Source organism: Colias eurytheme, chromosome 26, assembly GCF_061535395.1.
Source record: "Colias eurytheme isolate Ceu_HAF_F1 chromosome 26, ilColEury1 Martin Lab GWU primary, whole genome shotgun sequence".
In the NCBI taxonomy this organism is placed as follows: Eukaryota; Metazoa; Arthropoda; class Insecta; order Lepidoptera; family Pieridae; genus Colias; species Colias eurytheme.
The window spans coordinates 7,317,982-7,338,894 of NC_143005.1; the positions used below are offsets into that span (position 1 = coordinate 7,317,982).

Sequence of the window (20,913 nt, forward strand, 5' to 3'; positions counted from 1 at the left end):
AAAATCATACCTTCTTAGATTTCTCCTGAAAAAAATAAAAAAAAAACTTCACCAACTTACGATCCTAATTTTTTCCACAGTAAATTCACATAGGGCACAACCTCCGAAACACGCGAGCATCCCTTTAATGTGCTTTTATTTGAGTCAGAACGTCACAGCATCAGAAATAATTAATCAGACCTTTGACCAAAGCCTCTGTTATGCATTGGAACCTGCGTGGGTATAAATCACTATCTGATGCAGGGCCGAATTTATATGAGATGGGGCCCTGGGATCTTAGGGCCCCGTAAAGGCCCTATTGGTAAGTAGTTTAAATATTCTGTAGAAAAGAGGAATAACAAATGAGAGATATATGTAAATTTAACACGTACCTGTGGATTTAAAAGAAAGTTAATTTAGAAACAAAAAAGATGAACGAAGTGGCGTATATAATATTAAGGTAATTTATATGTTAATAATTCCCTTTATAGCTTTTTATGACAGTAAGTACCTACAAATTACCACAAATATTTAACAATGCCTTAGATCTATTAGTATCTACTAGATTTCCGCCCGCGCCTTCGCCCGCGTTTGTAAAGGAAAACCCGCATAGTTCCCGTTCCCGTGGGATTTCCGGGATAAAAACTATGCTATGTGTTAATCCAAGTTACCCTCTATATGTGTGCTAAATTTCATTGTAATCGGTTCAGTAGTTTTTACGTGAAAGAGTAACAAACATCCATACATCCATACATCCTTGCAAACTTTCGCCTTTATAATATATATTAGATATTAGATATTAGAAATATTAGAATATTAGATATTAGATAATATTCGTAACTAGTATATCTGGCTTATCCCAACTATGCAATAATTAAGTGTTAGATTTATCCAACCTAGTGTTTTGATCCAACCTATTTTTTTGTGATAAAGGTGACATTTAAAAATAATTAATCACAATCAAATCACAATACGTAGCTGGTTACAACATGTGACAATAGCAGAGCCATTGTTTAAGCCAACTCTATAGTGATTAGGAAAGTTTACATTATCACCTTTTTACTTTGTCCGCATCCACGCTTTATTTAACTTTCAAATCTAATCCTATTATTACTTTTCGAAATGTTTCACAATTAGTAATAATTAACTACAAATCTTATAACGACAGGATGTTTCAATGCAATAAAATAAATAAATAAATAAATAAATATTATAGGACATTATTACACAAATCGACCTAGTCCCATAGTAAGCTCAATTAAGGCTTGTGTTGTGGGTACTAGGCGACGATAAATATAATATTTAATAAATACATATATAGATAATAACACCCAGACCCAAGAACAAATAATTGAGTTCATCACACAAATAATTGCCCTGACCGGGGATCGAACCCGGGACCGTCAGCTCAGTAGGCAGTTACATTACCACTGCGCCAACCGCGTCAAATACATAGGTAACTAAATAAAAATAAATAAATAAAATACTAAGGTAACTAGCATACAATAATTAATGACGTTATCTATCTTTAAAATATCTAGAACAGCTGTTGTAGTAGGACTTAGGAGAGCCCGTGGGAGATCGTCCTTCACGGATCTGATAACCAGATGAGACGTATTTTTTTATTAAATATTTTGTTATAAACAAATATGCCTATAATTGTTTGCTTATCGAAAAGTGGTCATGGCTATTTTTAATTAAATTAACTTTTATCGATTTTTTTTATCACCTTCATACTTTTGATAACCAAATGAAATTTTTTTGACTGTTTTTGATACACAGAATATGCCGGGCGACTTGCCGGGCTGCTAGCCAGGCTGCTTACCACGCGTCTGAAAGTGCCATGATATTTCGTTTTTAAAGCGTTCAATCCATACTAATTTTATAAATGCGAAAGTAACTCTGTCTGTCTGTCTGTTACTCAATCACGCCTAAACTACTGAACCAATTTTCATGAAATTTGGTATGGAGATATTTTTATACCCGAGAAAGGACATAGGCTACTTTTTATCCCGGGAAAATGACGCAATCCCGGAAATCCCACGGGAACGCGAACTGTGCGGGTTTTTCTTCGACTGCGCGGGCGAAGCCGCGGGCGGAAACCTAGTTGCTTTATAAATGAGAAATTAGACGAAAGACGCGGGTTCTAATCCCGCCTCGTGATCAAAATTTTCTATCCTTTAAAAATGTCTCCTGTTGATAATCACTTAACTGTTTAATGTGTTAAATTATGTAATTCTATAAAAGTGAAAATTATGCTTGCCTGGCGGAACCAAAAGCATTGCAAAGCGGCATAAAGGAAGACCACGTTAAAAATACATAGACTGCGAAAGTAAAACCAATAGAGTTACCAACTTTTTTAACCATTTCATTTTAAAGGGTTTCCGTTTATATTCATAAGGACACTTTAACGAGTTTCGGAGGAAAGTACAAAATATAATGACCTTCAAAATCATTGTGCTAAAACTGAAGTGAAAATTCCATCAAATTAGGACTCTGGCAATACCTGCCTTCATTGAGCGTAATTCTGTGTTTTTGAAGTGAAACTTCTTTATCGGGGTTGTAAAAAAATTTAGTGTAACATTTTTTCGTTAGCCGTGACATTTTTCCGTAGCGCGCCATCTTTTTCTTATCCCTACCTACCACGCGTGATTCGACGTATTTCTCTAAAGTTACATATTGTAAATTATTTTTTTGAAAAATAAGGTCATAAAGAAGTTTCACTTCTTACGTGTGTACACTAGTAGGTACACGCACACATTTTTTTTATCTACGTAGCGAAATATTCTCGAATCTTCCAAAACTATGAATTTGTGCCATTTTTAATACCGCTACCGTTAAATTGAAACAATGTAAAACGAAAAGGAAATTAACAAGAGGTCTTAACGAATGCTGTAACTAGAGAACACTCGAGGGTATTTTAAACTACGCGTGAAACGGAAAGGTATAGGAATTATACGAAGTAAAATCTTATTTGGCGGTAAAAAATGTTTGTATGGTGCTAAACAACTATTTTCACATTTAAATAAACGACCAAATTTTAAACGATCATATAAACAACTATTTTCACATTTAAATAAACGACCAAATTTTAAACGATCATATTATAATTATTAATACCACTCAAAGGTCTAGAAGAAGTCTAATTGAATAAAGAAATGTCTGAGTTTGAGTTTTCAATATTTTTGCGCAATTAATAAAAATAATGGAAATAGTGAGAAATCTTTAATATATATAAATCGCGTGTCACAATGTTTGTCCTCAATGGACTCCTAAACCACTTAACCGATTATAATAAAATTCGCACACCATGTGCAGTTCGATCCAACTTGAGAGATAGGATAGTTTAAACATGTAGGTACCACGGGCGAAGCCGGGGCGGACCGCTAGTATCCTATAAATATAGTTATAAGTTACGATGACTTATTCTTCTGTTAATAATTAATTAATCCATCAATATGCACTTTAATCGTTTCTAATAATTATTATAGTATATTACTGACCAAAACCAGGACTTTTAATCATGATTCATTCTTTCAATAACAAGATAACAATACAAAGTTGATAGCTCACCCAATTAGATTGAAGAGGGGGCAAAGAGGGCGCCACTAAATTGCAACAAATGCCTCCGTAAAGAACGTTTGCATCTAAATGAAAAGCCTTAAGCCCTCCGGCCAATAACTGGGTTTTTATCCGGTCAGGAAAATGAAAATGTACTGGCTATTTATTAACTTTTTACCTGGAAATAGGAACTCTCTGATACTTATTTTTTCTGGTATTTCATTTCAATTTAGTATCTATTTATTCAATATTAATTACAATTAGATGTAATGATTGAAATAATTGCTTTTTTGTTGTTGTTGATTACTCATGCTAAAAATATTGCCAATTGATTAATTAGGATGGTTTCCTTTTAAGATTGGACGAGCTATCTAATTGTAGTCTTCTTAAGAAAGGTTAGGATAAATAAAGGTGAATGAAAAAGATCAAAGATAAAGAAAAAATGATGAAATCCTGTTTACAAGCGTTTAGGATCAAAATCAATATGCAAAGACAACAATGTGGCCTAAATGGCATTGCAGATGTTTGTATAGGTCCGGTTATCACTTAAGATTCACTAGGGACCTTGTAAAAATATCGTGTTACATAACAATTTTGACTATTTTTAGATTATTTTTATGTAATATTATGTGTGTAAGTTTAACAAAATCAATACATACAAACCAAATAATAAAAAAATGACTTAATTATATTTCCTACTAATTAATATTATAAATGCGAAAGTTTGTGAAGATGTGTGTGTGTTTGTTACTCTTTCACGCAAATACTACTGAGCCGATTACAATGAAATTTAGCACACATATAGAGGGTAACTTGGATTAACACATAGGATAGGTTTTATCCCGGAAATTCCAAGAGAACGGGAACTATGCGTGTTTTTATTTGAAAACGCGAGCGAAGCCGCGGGCGGAAAGCTAGTAGTCCATAATATATCGAATGGCAATGTAGCTATTCATGTTGAAAAAAAGACATATCAAGTATCTATAATTGTTTAAAATATTCGCTATAAACAAAATAGGAGGAAATGACTATATCAAAATCCATTAACCTTCAAATGTAGTTTTGTCTATACTGAAAAAAAATACTTATGATTTATTATTATGAATAACAATATAATTGGTTAGACTTTAAACTCAACTAATGGGTCATTAGATATGTAGGTTAAGCAACATAATGCGCGGTCAGTTTATTGCTGGGTGACCGCTCAGTTCTATGTCAGGTTACCTTAAACTTTGCAGTATATTAAGTTCTTTCTCATATATTTTAATCTTGTTCTTCTGAAATATTGAAAACATAAAGACTGTAGCCATTTGCATCCTGTACTAGTATTAAGATCCTTAATATTATGTGAAAACAAGGCAATCGTAATAAATAACTTGTGACGCATACAATTCGACAATAATCTAAATATTTCACTAAAAATAAAAATCGGTTATTACTTATTACAGACTTCGGTATTGAAAGCGACTAACTACACCTCGTGGTTATCAAAACCACTACCGCACTGAACGTAATCTATACTCTAATTAAAGCTGAAGAGTTTGTTTGTTTGTTTGAACGCGCTAATCTCAAGAACTACTGGTCCGATTTGAAAAATTATTTCGGTGTTAGATAGCCCATTTATCGAAGAAGGCTTTAGGCTATATTATATCATCACGCTAAGACCAACAGAAGCGGAGCCACGCGGGTGAATCCGCGGAGCTCGGATAGTAAGTAATATTATATATTGAAATAAATAATAATTAGCCTAGTTACAAAACGATACATAACAAGCTTTCCTGAGGCTTGAAGTTATTATAAATAGCCTTGACTTATGAGATTAAACTGCATCAAAATTTAACTAAACTCACCTGACTACAACTAACTAGTTACTTACATTTATTTATTTTTTTCTATAATTTCTTACATTATGATAATGATTATTATATAAGTATTTATTTGGTAAAACGTTTCATCATGCACATTAACAAAATGTTTGTACATCATCACTTTTAAGAGGAGGTCCAAAGCTTTGCTTACCTACTTTTGTTTAACCACGTGTCATCGAATTTTATTTATTCCCATTTGAACATAAAAAATAATTACACATAATATAATTAGAACACAGGAAGTCAATCAGCTCAATAAAAAAATGTGCATTTCAAATAAATAACTGATTGAGTAACCACATAAAGAGATTACATTCATTACTCGCAAAGCCCCGTTTGGCCCCGTCTTAAGCTAATTACATCGTCAGTGCCACTCCAGCATTGATTTAGCGAAAAATGCACATGCAGCGAAGCGAATTACAATCATATATTTATTTATAATACTTGATTGTACAACCCGAGTAGAACAAGAACGATAAATGAACAACATTAAAAAAAATATATCGGCTGAAATGAGAACCTCCTTCTTTTTAAGTCGGCCAAAAAGGTGTTGTTTTGTGGACTTATTGCTAAACAGAAAGATAGAAGAAGTTGTCTGAAATCATTAATATATCCTATCCTATCCTATCCTTCCTATCCTACTAATATTATAAATGCGAAAGTTTGTGAGGATGTGTGTGTGTGTGTGTATTTTATTTACAATAAATGGAGCAGTGGTGGCTCAGTGGTGAGACCTCGGACTTGGAATCGATAAGTCCGGGGTTCGAGACGAGGCGAGCGCGCAGGAAATAAATTGATTTTTCAATTTATTTGCGCATATTGTAATATCACCACTGTTCGAACGGTGAAGGAAAACATCGTGAGGAAACCGACATGTCGAAGAATTAAAAAGTTCAACGACATGTGTCATCCGCCAACACGCACTTGGCCAGCGTGGTGGATTATGGCCTGTACCCTCATAGGAGGCCCGTGTCCCAGCAGTGGGAACGTATATGGGCTGATGATGATGATGATGAAATACAATAAAAATAGGTATTTATTGTCTTAACCATATTTGTATATCTTATAATATAAGATAGGCTAGTAGTGACACTTGAACTTTCGTTATTATACACGAAAATCTCATCGACTCGTAGAAGCACCTATGACCTTATCTGTTTTGCATAATTTCGTAAGAGACGCTCTTATAATTTTCATAATAAACAGGGCTGAAAATTGCATGTTAATTTATATAATTATAGAATAAGTAACCTGGGTTAATTTAATGTCACGGCAATATTTGAAATGTATTTTAATTTCGTCGCATTTTATTGGCGTTTACCTTAAAAATAGCTTTATCTGTTTCGTCTCTACAAAGCCGAAAATATGTACAAAAATTATTACAGTAGGTATTATATACATACCAACATAGATGCAGATAATAAAATAAACATAATATAACACCCTTCTATTTCCGTGGTTTAAAATAATCGTACATAACAGTTTACTAAGAAAAGCAGGAACAACGCGTGGGTTTTTATTTTATTACTGGTAAACCACTAAAGAAAGTAAACAAAAACATTAGTGGAAAGCTTCTTTGTTATTATTATCATTTATACATAAATGTTGGAAGTCTTGTAAAATAATATAAAAATAAAAAAGGCTGTACCTACCTCAAATCAATGACAATTAAAGACTCTTCTATGGACATTTGACTTAAATGACTGAATTAACTGAAATCCTAAAAAAATAAAAAAGAATAAAAAAAACAGTTTTCAAGAACCATAAACATTACCCAAAAGAAATCCTACAAAATACTAGGGTAAAAGTGGGATAGATGCCGCACTAGGATAGATGCCCCATTTTCAAAAAACCTCACTTCCCAGAGTCCTGACTACGAATTAATGATTTAAATAGGAGCTCCTATCACCCCGCACCTCGTGTACGCATGAGCTGTTGTTTGGTGAAGACGTGTTTCGCTAGTGCGTGTTATAATATCGGCGGCGAACTTCACGAACACGTTAAAATTTAAAAAGGTTGATATTTGCCTTTGCATAACTTTATAAGTATTAATAAATTTCACTATATTTCTTATTATGTCTATACACTGGTTCATTAAGTACAAATTTAAGTGAAAATAGTGGCTCTTTTGTTTTTATTTAATAAAAAAACTACTGGGGCAGCTATCCTTATCAAAAAGGATAGTTGCCCCTTTTTTTTCGAGGGATAGATGCCCTTAGGGGCCTCTAAGGGCATCTATCCCTCAATACATATGTACATGTTAGTATCGATAATCACAGGTACTGTTTATATTTTTACCTGATTGCGTCAGAGGTTTTCTCTATGTTAACCGATTTTACTCGTTTAATTTGCTTTTTTTTTGTTATGTTTACTTACTTATTAATGATCTGCCCTTATACTGATTGTAGGAGAACCACGCCACGAAAATACAAAAGAAAAGAAGGAGTGCGAGCGCAAGTATATACTTGGACAACAGAACAACTATGTGAACTTGACATTTGCTGGTGTCTAATTACGTTTAAATATGTCAAGTTACGACAATTAGTTTCATAAGTTACCAATAGATGGCGACACTTTAGATTTGCATCGCACTAGCGAAATGTTTTGTTGAATACGTATAAGAAATTTCATGTCGATTATCTGCCTTGTGTATCGTGTGGATCTTGTGTAACTTGTGTAATATTGTGTTAAAGTAAAAATAAAGTAATTTAAAAGTGTTGAGTGTTTAAGTGAATCCCGCCAAAACGTCATTTTACACATGGTGCCGAAACCTAAGATGGACTTTGGACTTTGAAAGACTTAGAAAAATTTCCGATAAGTAGAACTTGTAAAAATTTAATATTTTATTATATGGACTTGGAAAAATATTTGTGATTTTATTCTAAGGACTTGTAAAAATCTGATAGTTTATTATATGGACTTAGAAAATATTTGAGATTTTATTCTAAGGACTTGGAAAAATCTGATACTTTATTATATGGACTTAGAAAATATTTGAGATTTTATTCTAAGGACTTGGAAAAATTTGAGAATTTATTATATGGACTTAAAAATTTCTGGATTATTCTATAGACTTGGAAGATAATTGAGACTTTGATAATTTAAGAAGAAAAATTTATAAAACTAAATTATTAATATTTAAACTAAAATGGCTTTAAAATTAATTAAAAGTCAAGCGGATTTATTGCTTAGATTAGAAAAGGCACAACAAAACTTTAAGAAGAGTCCGAAAAGTAGAATCACTAAACAGTATTTGGAAACTAGAATAAAAAATTTGGAAGATTTTTATTTGGAACTAGCTGTCCGCCCCGGCTTCGCCCGTGGTACATATTTACGTTTTCTCTACATAAAAACCATCCTCGTACTTCAAGGAATATAATAAAAAAAGAATTATCGAAATCGGTTCAGCCGTTCTCGAGTTATGCGCTTACCAACACATTTTGCGATTCATTTTTATATATAAGATTTAAACGGAATCATACAGAGCTAATTCAAATAGTAACATCGGAACAACGAGAATCCTTGACATATTTTATGGAAGACGATTATGACAAGTTTGAAGAAATTTACATAGACCATATGACTGAACTAAAAGAAAAATTTGAAGAAGTGCCCAATAATCCGATATCAACATCAATTAATACGATGACAAGTGACGATGTAAAACTACCAAGAATACATTTGCCAACATTTTCGGGCAAATATGAGGAGTGGCAGACATTCTATGATATGTTTTTGTCGCTAATTCATAATAACGAAAAATTATCACCGGTGCAAAAGATGCATTATTTAAAGAGTAGTGTCTCGGGAGAACCTGAGAATTTATTAAGAAATTTTGCTACTGTTGATAAAAACTACCAAGAGGCTTGGAACCAATTAACAAAACGATACAATAATAAAAGATATAATTTAAATGCTGTTCTTAAAAAATTATTTGGACAAAAACAAATTAATATTGAATCTGCACAAGCGATTAAGCAACTTCTGGACACAACAACATCAGTATTACAAGCGCTTAATAATATGGGAATACCAACAGCAACTTGGGATGCAATTGTAATTTATTTGGTGGTTTCAAAGCTCGATGTACAATCACATAAACTATGGGAGAATCAGATAAGCATGTCATGTGCCGATGAATTACCAACTTGGTCACAGTTAGTGGATTTTTTAGAAGCAAGATTTCGGAGTCTGGAGATGGTAGATTCTGGAAAGCAACCTATGAGACATGAGACGTCACAAAAAAGGCAATTGGTTAAAAGTTCTTTTCACGGAGCTATCCTTCAGAATAAGAAGACAGAGAATGTATGTTCAGTTTGTGGTGACAATCATTATATAAATGCATGCACACAGTTTAAGAAGCAAACAGTAGAAGAACGAAGAAATCACGTACAGAGTAAGGGCTTATGTTTTAATTGTTTGCAACCTACACATATTGTAAGTAAATGTCGACAATCAATTTGTTGCAAGAAATGCGGACGTAGACATAATACTATGTTGCATTCAGAGAAGACAGGATTCATTGAAAACACTCAAAGGACACAAGAAGAAAATGATGGGATTGAGAATAAAACTTCGTCTACGCTAGTAGAATCAAAGATTGTGGCAAATTTTTCCAAAAGAGAGCATAAAAGCTATCATGTTCTGCTAGCTACGACACTACTTAAGGCTCAGTCAAATAATGGTAACTTATTTATGGTACGAGCATTGTTGGACCAAGGCTCGCAAGCGTCTTTTGTAACTGAAGCAACTGTTCAGTTACTCGGTCTTAAACGTACATCTGTTAATAGTTTAGTATCAGGTCTGGGAGATGGTCAAATGCATATTAAACATGTAGTAACTTTATGTTTAAAATCGCGTCATAACTCAGAATTTTCTATTAATGTTAAGGCTTATGTATTAACTTCACTTACGTCTATGCTTCCATGTGTGAAATTAGATGCTCCTAAATGGCTCGAACTCGAGAATGTAGAATTAGCGGACCCAGGTTATGCAACACCAGGAAAGATTGATATTTTATTAGGGGCAGAAGTTTATGCTGAGATTTTATTAACAGGTATGATGAAACAACCCAAAGGAAATTTAATAGCGCAGAATACGGTCTTTGGTTGGGTTTTATCGGGTAAGGTATCTGATTCACTTTCAGATAAATATAAGGCTAACAGTTTTCATTTACAGGTTAGAACTAACGATGATTTTTTGAAGCGTTTTTGGGAATTAGAAGATGAACCAGACATGATTGTTAAGAAATTTACAAGAGAGGAACAATTGTGTGAAGAGCTATATGAAAAATCAACTGTAAGAAATCGAGATGGAAGGTATGTTGTTACATTGCCATTTAAAAATAAGGATCCTGAGTGCCAGTATGGAGAATCGATAGATATAGCTAAGAATAGATTATTCGCTTTAGAAAGAAGGCTTAAGAATAATTCTAAATTATATGAGGAATATAGACGAGTAATAGAAGAGTATTTAGTTCTTAATCATATGTCTTTAGTCGAAGAAGATGATTTAGACAATCCAACGGCTGTCTATCTTCCGCATCATGCTGTTGTACGGGAGGATAAAGATACGACAAAGGTTCGTGTGGTTTTTAATGCTTCTAGTAAGGGAACAAATAATGTGTCATTAAATGATGATCTTATGATTGGACCAAAAATCCAACAAGATCTCAGACATATATTAATGAGGTGGAGAACCCATCCCATTTGTATAGTGGCTGATCTTGTCAAAATGTACCGTCAAGTACTTATTAATCCAAGACAGACAAATTTTCAGAGAATTTTATGGAGAACTTTACCGGATCAACCAATTAAACATTTTAAATTGCTCACTCTAACATTTGGAACCGCGTGTGCACCATATCTTGCTGTTAAAACTTTACAACGTTTAGCAGAAGATGAGAAACTTAAATTTCCAGTAGCATCAGAAATTACTAAAAATGATTATTATATTGATGATCTAATGACAGGTTGTGATACATTACAAGAAGCTAAAATTATTTACAATGAAATGAACAAATTAATGAAATCTGGAGGATTTACACTTCAAAAATGGAGCTCTAATTGTAAGGAATTATTAAAATATATTGGAGAAGATAATAAAGAAAATGAAGAATCTATGCTAATTAAGGTTGTTAATATGGTAAAAGTTTTAGGAATTTCATGGAATCGTAGTTCAGATAGATTTGTTTATACAATTAATTTACCGGAGATAAAATTTCCAGTCACGAAAAGACAAGTTTTATCTAATATTGCTCAAATGTTTGATCCAATGGGTTGGATTGCACCAGTAATCATTGTTGCTAAATTATTTATTCAAAAAATATGAAAGGCGCATTTAGATTGGGATGATGCATTACCGGAAGATTTGAACGAAATGTGGCTTAACATACGACAGCAATGCAAGGATATTCAACGAGTAGAAATACCAAGGTGGATTTGTTGCACTAGTCAAAGTCATGTTGAACTTCATGTCTTTTCAGACGCATCAAGATCTGCTTATGCTGCTGCAGTTTTTATAAGAGTCATCAATAACGATGAATCCATACATGTCAGGTTAGTATCAGCTAAAACAAAAGTAGCACCTATAGAGAAGGAAGTTTCTATACCTCGTTTAGAGTTATGTGGAGCTGTGCTTGCTGCGAAACTTGTGAACGAAGTATCTCAAGTGATGAAGGTATGCAAAGATAACATTTACGGATGGACTGATTCTACAATCGTTTTAGCATGGTTGAAGGGCGGTGCAAGCAAATGGACAACATTTGTAAGTAATCGGGTATCAGAGATTTTAACTATTATGGATTATGATCAATGGGGTCATGTTTCAACCGAAGCCAATCCTTCTGATTGCGCATCTAGAGGTTTAACTCCAACAGAATTACTTTCTCATTCACTATGGTGGTACGGACCAGAATGGTTGAAGAACAGAAACATTGAAATGAAAAATCCAGAGATAGTAGATACGAATGAAGAAAGAAGACAAGTATCGTTAATGGTTAAACAAGATAAATTTGAAGATTTTGAATGGTTAAAATTTTCTAATTTGACTAAAATGCTAAGGGTTATTTCTTATTGTCGAAGAATATTACTGAAGAAGGAAGAAAGAAAAATTTTGCCGAAGTTTGTAACAGTAAATGAAATGAATGAAACATTAAAGAGATGTATTAAACAGGTTCAAAGAATTGCGTTTGATGAAGAAATCAAGGATTTAGAGAATAATAAGGATATACCGAAGAGAAGTCCCCTTCGTACTCTTTGTCCCATTTTAGATCGAAATGGAATATTAAGAGTCGGTGGTCGGATTGATAAGGCTCACGCAAACCATAACACGAAGCACCCGATTATTATGCCAGCTAAGTCTCATCTTACCCAGTTGTTAATATCGGATGCTCACGAAAAAACTTTGCACGGTGGACCGCAAATCATGATGAATTACATTCGGACAAAATATTGGATAGTACGCTGTAGGGATCTAGTAAAACAACATTATAGGAAGTGCCTCACGTGCTTACGATATTCGAAAGCAGCGAGAGTGCAGTTGATGGGACAGCTTCCAGATACTAGACTGAAGCCTTGCAAGCCATTTACGGCAACTGGTGTTGATTATGCAGGCCCAGTCAATATTAAGTTTTCTCCAGGTCGAGGGGCAAAGTCTTATAAAGGCTACATTTGTCTTTTCGTCTGTATGGTCACAAGGGCTATACATATTGAGGCTGTAACTGATTTAACCGCTAAGGGATTTATCGCCGCTTTTAGACGCTTCACGTCTAGACGTGGACATTGCCAGGATTTGTTCAGTGATAATGGCACAAACTTTGTTGGTGCGGACAAACATTTACGAGAAATGTTTGACTCTGCTAAATCTAATTTACCTAATGAAATTGCGGAACTTCTTACATTAGAATTTACGACGTGGCATTTTATACCACCGCAATCACCTAATTTTGGAGGGATATGGGAGGCCGGAGTGCGTTGTGCTAAGAACCATTTGAAACGGGTCATAGGTGACAGCATTTTAACGTATGAGGAATTAGCTACAGTACTATAACAGATCGAAGCATGTCTTAATTCTAGGCCAATTTCTGTTATTAGTAGTGAAGCAGATGACCCTCTCCCACTGACCCCAGGTCATTTTTTAATAGGTGAACCGGTTATAAATATAAGTGATAGTAATTATGATGATTGTAATATAAATAAATTAGAAAGATGGAATGTTATTCAAAAAATGGTAAATAATTTTTGGCGTAGATGGTCTAAAGAATATTTGGTTACTTTAAATCAGAGGTATAAATGGAATTCGAAATTAGAAGAACCTAATATTAATGATATTTGTATAATTAGAGATGATAACGTTCCACCTTCTAAATGGATTTTAGGAAAAATTGTAAACAAACATATTGGATCAGATAATATAACTCGCGTTGTAACAGTTAAGTGTAAGAATGGATATTTAAAACGACCGTTAAGTAAAATTAGTGTTTTGCCTAAATAAAGGATTAGTTAATAGAAGATTATTTTGTAAAATTGTTTAAATTTAGGAAGGTCAGTTGACTGAAGTGTCAGATGTATTTTGTTTGGTTACTAGTTTAACGCCACTACGTTGATGTATCACGGTGGGCGGTTACGTTTTGTTTAGTTATGTTTTGTTTTGTTTAGAGGTATATTTTAGTTGTTTTTTTTGTTACGGACTAGTCCTTGGTGGGCGGAATGTCTAATTACGTTTAAATATGTCAAGTTACGACAATTAGTTTCATAAGTTACCAATAGATGGCGACACTTTAGATTTGCATCGCACTAGCGAAATGTTTTGTTGAATACGTATAAGAAATTTCATGTCGATTATCTGCCTTGTGTATCGTGTGGATCTTGTGTAACTTGTGTAATATTGTGTTAAAGTAAAAATAAAGTAATTTAAAAGTGTTGAGTGTTTAAGTGAATCCCGCCAAAACGTCATTTTACACAGCTGGTTTATCATATTAATTTTATTAGATTTCGCGTTTATAGAGTATGTCAGGCATCTATCCCACTCTGCAGGCATCTATCCTCCTTAGTATTTTCATGGTGGGGCAACTATCCAACTAGGTAGGCATCTATCCTCAAAAAAGTTGTTCTACAAAAATATTTATTACACATTATCTATAAATGATAGGATTAAAAATATATATAGTAATTCAAAACAGATAATTAACCTAGCTATATTCATACAAAGTGTTCGTATAAGATTCATGTTTTTTAAATTATGAGGCTATTTCAAAAAGTGGGGCATCTATCCCACTTTTACCCTATGAGTTGTTCAACATTCAGACATTCGAGTCGTCAATCACCATACTTGTAGAGGTGTCGAAAGTTTTGCACCCACATGTAACCTTGTTATGTTCATTATACAGCTATGATTGATAGATTTATTGGGTTGGGATCGCTTACAGATTCACCTGTTATGTACAATTGATCGGATATTTGGAGAAAAGAAGCGAATTGAGTATTTGAATAAAATTTTTTTTTGTGCTAAATGGAAAGATTATATATTAGTTTTATAACAAAACTGTGTTTTTTAATTTTTTTTTGCAATAATTCAAAAGTTATTTCAAAATAAAAATTAGTCTTTGAATCCAGTACCGAAAACACACCGACAACTCCCGAAGCGTCACCCGAACGCGTGTGACGTCATAATGTTAGTTTTCACTCATTGCAGTTGATAGAAAAACGTATGTACAACTATAACATTTTGACGTCACATCTATCGTGACCAGTCATGGCGCGTTTATAGTCACGTGACTTTAATTTAAATTTCATCAATTTTTAATTGCTTATAATTAATTGAAAAATAATTTTTTTGGAGATTGTTGCATTAAAATATCAATATTATTAATAATAAAGTTTTAAAATACATAAAAAAATCAATATTTTATTATTATTCAAATACTCAATTGTTCGGAAAGTGTGTATTTAGACAGATGTGTAACGATTTGATCGTTTAGTGCTTAGAGTAAGTAGTAACCCATATTGTGGACTATTGCTATAACACGCTAAGGGCGTATTCAGAAAGAAAGCTTGAAACTTATAAGCGCTTATCGGCGCTTGTCATGTTCATATATTTTCCTGCGCGGGTTACCAGCGCTGACAAGCGCCGATAAGCGATTATAAGCGCTTATAAGTTTCAAGCTTTCTTTCTGAATACGCCCTAAGTTAGTAAAAGTATTTTTAAAAGCAATTTGGTTGATGATTATTAGGAAGAGATCGTATAAAAAACTATACTTTCCAATTCTTAAAAAAATCTATATGTTAGCAATTCCAAGAACATACATAAGTGTAATTTAAATATATGTACAGAAAAATAAAGATAAATAATCATATTATGTATCGAAATTTTTATAAGTATATAGGCCATATTTCTGCTGTTACAAGGACAGGCCTCCTATAAGGGATTAGGCCATAATCCACGCTCTACATCAAGTCTCGAACCACGGACTCTTTAATTTAGAGGGCTTAACCTCTGAGCCATAAGTCTTATGCCCATATGCCAAGATTAAAATATTTTATAGTAGTATAGCCATAGCCAAAACTGTCGTATGCGCGACTGAAAAAATTAAACATCAACATATCGGACGTAGTCGACTTACATTAATGGCATTAGTGTGGCTTTCGCGGTAGTGATGTGTGCGAAGATTTTTTATCGACAATTTTTAACAAATTATTAATAATAGTAGTTATGAACATTTTTTTGATGCAAGACCATTTAGGAACGTAGAGCCTATGTAGCCGTAGCTCTCAATTCGTAGCATAGTCGTAGTCGTAACCTTTTTTTCTTGTCTCTGATTTATTTTGTGGATGCAGTTATGTTACAGAACCTATTTCGATAATAATAAAATATGTATTGTCATTTGTTATTTGAAAGTTTAGTAGGTAGGTAGTTATCGTGATGATAACAACTTATAAACTAGCGTACAAAAATGCTACGCTGTGGACGTCAAACATATTTTTAATATGGCATTTAAATGTTTTATAAACATATTATTTTAATACTATAAAACCAAAAATATCATTTTATTTAGTTCATAAGAAACAATAATTATACGAACAATAAGTCATTAATATTTTAGACGAAAGCTCTAGCCTAGTAATTTTCCCATAATATAACTAAAACTATTTATTTTACAATTATTTTTTATTTGGAACAATAATGTTCTATAGTCATTGACTAGTAAAAATAAGTTTATCAAATACACATCATTTCCTTTTATTCCTATATTTGCTATAAACACTGAACATAAAAACGTAAACCTGTAAAGATGACAGGATAGTTGTTTCTTACCTCACACCAATCTTCCTGTAAACTAAAGTTAGTCATAAATAACAGCCAACTTCACCGTATGTCATTATAATCGTGAAGAACTATCGACAGCACCCCTCACTACCGCCAGGGCCAGCCCACTTTGTAAATTCGATTACTGTATTCACTTACCATATTGTTAGCTATTGTCCCATAGGACAACCGCCGCGTTAGTGTTGTGGTGACTTGTGGCCATCATGAATTAGGATATTGTTTAGGTAAGTCTAGTTTAAAGTAGAAAATATACTTATTTGTACAACAACCATTTAAAAAATTAATTTAAAAAATGTGTTTTTTTTTTTAATTTTGTAACAATAACAGAAACAATAAAATTCTATCTGTGTGCCAAATACATAAGTTCAGTATTTTATCATCATTAGTTAAATACAAAAAATCTATTCTTATCATGTTTGCGATATATGCTTTGGGCCAGCTAGAAAATTTTACATTTTCTTTATACTTATTACGAATATTTGTCAAATCCTTCCTAAGACTTTCACATGAAATCATTATCACAAATTCATTTATATTTATTTAAATACGATCAATAAGATAAAGATCAGAAAAAATACTAGTTTTTTACTTGAACGTCTTACACACATTAGTCAAATCACACATACTAACAATACATTTATAATAAAACATCGATTATCGTCTAACGATATTTTTATCTCGCTTTGCCAAAGTTTCATCAGAAGTACTGTTTGAATGCCTTTATGACACTTCTTGGGTGTCAATTACCCGAAATGGTACAAGTTTTGTATAGTTCTGTGAGAAAAATTTCTTACCAATACTTAGTTAAAGGGTATGGCATATGACAATCCGTATAACATATTTCATACTAGATTTCCGCCCGCGGCTTCGCCCGCGTTTTCAAAGGAAAACCCGCATAGTTCCCGTTCCCGTGGGATTTCCGGGATAAAACCTATCCTATGTGTTAATCCAAGTTACCCTCTATATGTGTGCTAAATTTCATTGTAATCGGTTCTGTAGTTTTTACGTGAAAGAGTAACAAACATCCATACATCCATACATCCATACATCCATACAAACTTTCACATTTATAATATTAATAGGATGTTATACGGATTGTCTTTAGGTTTTTTTTATAATTTATTTAAAGATAAAACGCAATTCTATCCAGGCAGTAACTTAGCTTATGATATCTCTGGACGAGAATAGTCTCGATTCTCAGTACTTTATGTAATTGACAAATTGAACTTTCTGGAGCTGGTAGAACTTACATATTTATAACCAATCAACCAATTATATTATGCAAGAGATATAAAACCGTTTGATGATAATTTGATAATGATCGTTCTATTTCTCTATTTTAATTTGACTTCGAAGCCACTATCAAGATGGAACTCGGATAGATTTCCAATACTTAATCCTTTTCTTTAAATAGCAGCTCTGAATAATGTCCTACTGTCCATTTCCTTCAGTAAGAGTTCGGCTATCCAATACAATACAGGATTGCCTCCAAAAGAACATATTATAGTGATACTGTCATAGCACATAATCCTATGATGATCACGTGCTCTGCTACGATCCTACTCGTGGCTTTGCGGTGTCGGATTTTACTATAAGACTATGAGAAAGAATAGAACGTGTGCTTCTATTTTAGTACTCACAGGTTGTATGGTGTTAGTATATTTGTAGTGTACTAGATAGTTTGCTGTCTTTACTGAAACTTTACCATCATTGTCGTATTTGAGATATTTAGTAAAATATAGTAACAAAAGGTTGGTTGTAACATCAAATACCTGATTGTGCTCATCTTGTTAAAAATTTGCAGTAAGCGAATGTCCATTTATTTAGAAATCCTGAATACATTATATTATGCAATTCATATTTTCAGTTTCCATCTTACAGCTACTATCTATTTTGGGAATAATGTTTGAATTTAGTAGGAATGGTATTTAAATTTTTCAACACGAGTATTTTAGAAATCGTTTATATTCTGTTAATTCCATACGATAGTGGTAATGAGCAGAAACGGTATTAGAAGCTCTAAATTCACACTACCTTAGAAATATATGTGTTTTATTTTCTTATTTAAGTCTTAACACACACAAATGCATTTTAAGTATATGAACATATTCAGAGCCTCTTCAATGCAATAAGTTATCCTATCGTTATAATAATAACTCTGAAATATTAAGTTCAATATTATCAAATTGTAACTACAAAAGTTCCTATATAACTATACCTAACCTCCTATATTTTGCGTGAAAGACACAAACATCTTGTCTTCGACCCAGCCTCATAAACTATCTGGTTTGTAATATTCATAGGACATTATATTTTCAGTACCAAATAATTAATATCTTCTTTTGTTAAAAGACAATTCGGACATACAGTCTAAAATCATGGTAATATCATGTACGTATTACAGTCACAAATTACCATCAAGATCATCATCTATAGTGACATGTCCAACACTAACACAGAATGCAAAAATTAATACCAACATCACGTTCTGGACATAATAACTCGCCGTCTACAACCCGTTATCCAATTTACGCATAATCTCTACGTAAGGTCAACAATACTTACTGTATTTACCCTGACACAATAACCTTAGTACTAACCGATTGCAATTATAGCATTGTGGAACTTACGAATGCCACGTGGAAGCCAGAAATGGAAATGAGCTGAGATCTGGTCCTTGGTGTGGAGTCGTCTGTGATATTTGGTATGGTTTTTGTCTGGAGTCTCTGTAAAACGCTAATAGAGTCTAAAGTGTAAATTCGATTCACATTTTGGTCAGATCTATAATCGTGTGGAGTGTATATCTGTTTTTGTCTGGAGTCTGTGCAAAACGGTAATAAAGACCGTGCACTATCTCATGTATATTCTATTCTATATTTAGGAGAGATCTTTAGTCACTGAAATGTGGGATCATGTATGACCTCTGGTATAAGGTTTAAGTCCGGAGCCTCTGTAAGCAGTAATGTATCTATGAAGGCATATTCCTTCCTATAATTTTTTAGGCTACAGCTTCAAGTTCCCTTGTTCTTGCTATAACTGAATCTACGTGTGATTTTGAATCTGTAGGTACCTGTACGTGTCCGTGGACTATTTATTGACCACTGTAGCCTTTAAGCTACAGCTTGAGCTTGTTGCATAATCGCGTAGGTTCTGATGTTCTTGGTTGATTCTTTGCTCTGCAGCATAGCGAGAATATGTGAAGTAATTGTATTACTGTCTCGTGCAGCTTCTAAGTATTAAAATCGGTAATTTCATAATATTGTTATGTCAGTGACGCGAACTCATAAGATTTTCCCCTACCGTGATTAACGCCAATAAAGCAATTTTAAATTCAATAATAATTAATCTGTAAGACTTATTTCCAACAACTGAGCCAATTATAGAACCATTTCTAAAGTGCCATGTATATAATATGAACTATTGAAAAACTACAAATCGTTTTATTCAGAACATTGAAATATAGAGAAACTAAAAATTTAGCTTTGCTGACAAGAAGGAGAAACCAATCATATATATTTTGATACTTATATTGTACTTAGAGGTAAGTATACTATTTTATATGGATTCACGGCTTAAAATGCAAATCCAAAAGTTATTTTAAAACGCATTTTACTTGGAAATAGAATGTGATTAGATCTGTACTGCGTCTCTACGCAAAGGGATAGTTATATTGCAATCAAAGTTGTGTCTTTATAAAAAAATTATAATACATTTTGATAGGGAATTATACATTTATCGCAAAAACTGTAAAAAAAATCATCATTAAAATAGTAATTTTTACTAAATTAGGTAGGTCATTTTTACTATATTATTAACAAAAATAATAGAAGTATATAATATTATGTATATCTACTCAATATTATTTAAATATAGTTTTATATGTACAAAATAACATCTAGTTCCTCCTATGAAATAGGTAGACTAGCATTAGTCTATTTTAGACCAAGGCTAAAGGACGTTGAATTAGATTTAACTAATATTTATTTATTGGTAAGAAGTTTAAAGAATTATAGTGAAAACAGGAATCGTGTATTTTACTGTCAGTCTATGAATATGCCTTTTATTTTAACTCGTAAGTAGAATATAGTGGTTTCCATATAAAAGAGAAGCAATCTGTAAAACAGATGGGAACAGCTCTATAGTCTATGCTATACGAATACATTTTACTTTTTACCCAACT

The 20,913-nt window shown here is 32.9% G+C and overlaps 1 protein-coding gene across 1 annotated transcript; it reads left to right on the plus strand.

Annotated features, from left to right (window-relative positions):
* Positions 1–8,556: 8,556 nt before the first annotated feature.
* On the plus strand, positions 8,557–13,457 carry LOC149897267 (uncharacterized). The gene is made up of 4 exons (XM_090116566.1): positions 8,557–8,641; positions 8,893–9,204; positions 9,379–11,552; positions 11,742–13,457. The coding sequence occupies exons 1-4, from the start codon at positions 8,557–8,559 to the stop codon at positions 13,455–13,457; spliced, it is 4,287 nt and encodes a 1,428-aa protein (XP_089972692.1).
* Positions 13,458–20,913: the final 7,456 nt, after the last annotated feature.

Coding starts and splice junctions, on each gene's coding strand:
- LOC149897267 (XM_090116566.1), top strand. CDS start 8,557: ATGGCTTTAAAATTAATTAAAAGTCAAGCGGATTTATTGCTTAGATTA. Junction 8,642..8,892: donor CTTTAAGAAGAGTCCGAAAA/GTAGAATCACTA, acceptor GGAATCATACAG/AGCTAATTCAAATAGTAACA. Junction 11,553..11,741: donor TAATTAAGGTTGTTAATATG/GTAAAAGTTTTA, acceptor AAAATATGAAAG/GCGCATTTAGATTGGGATGA.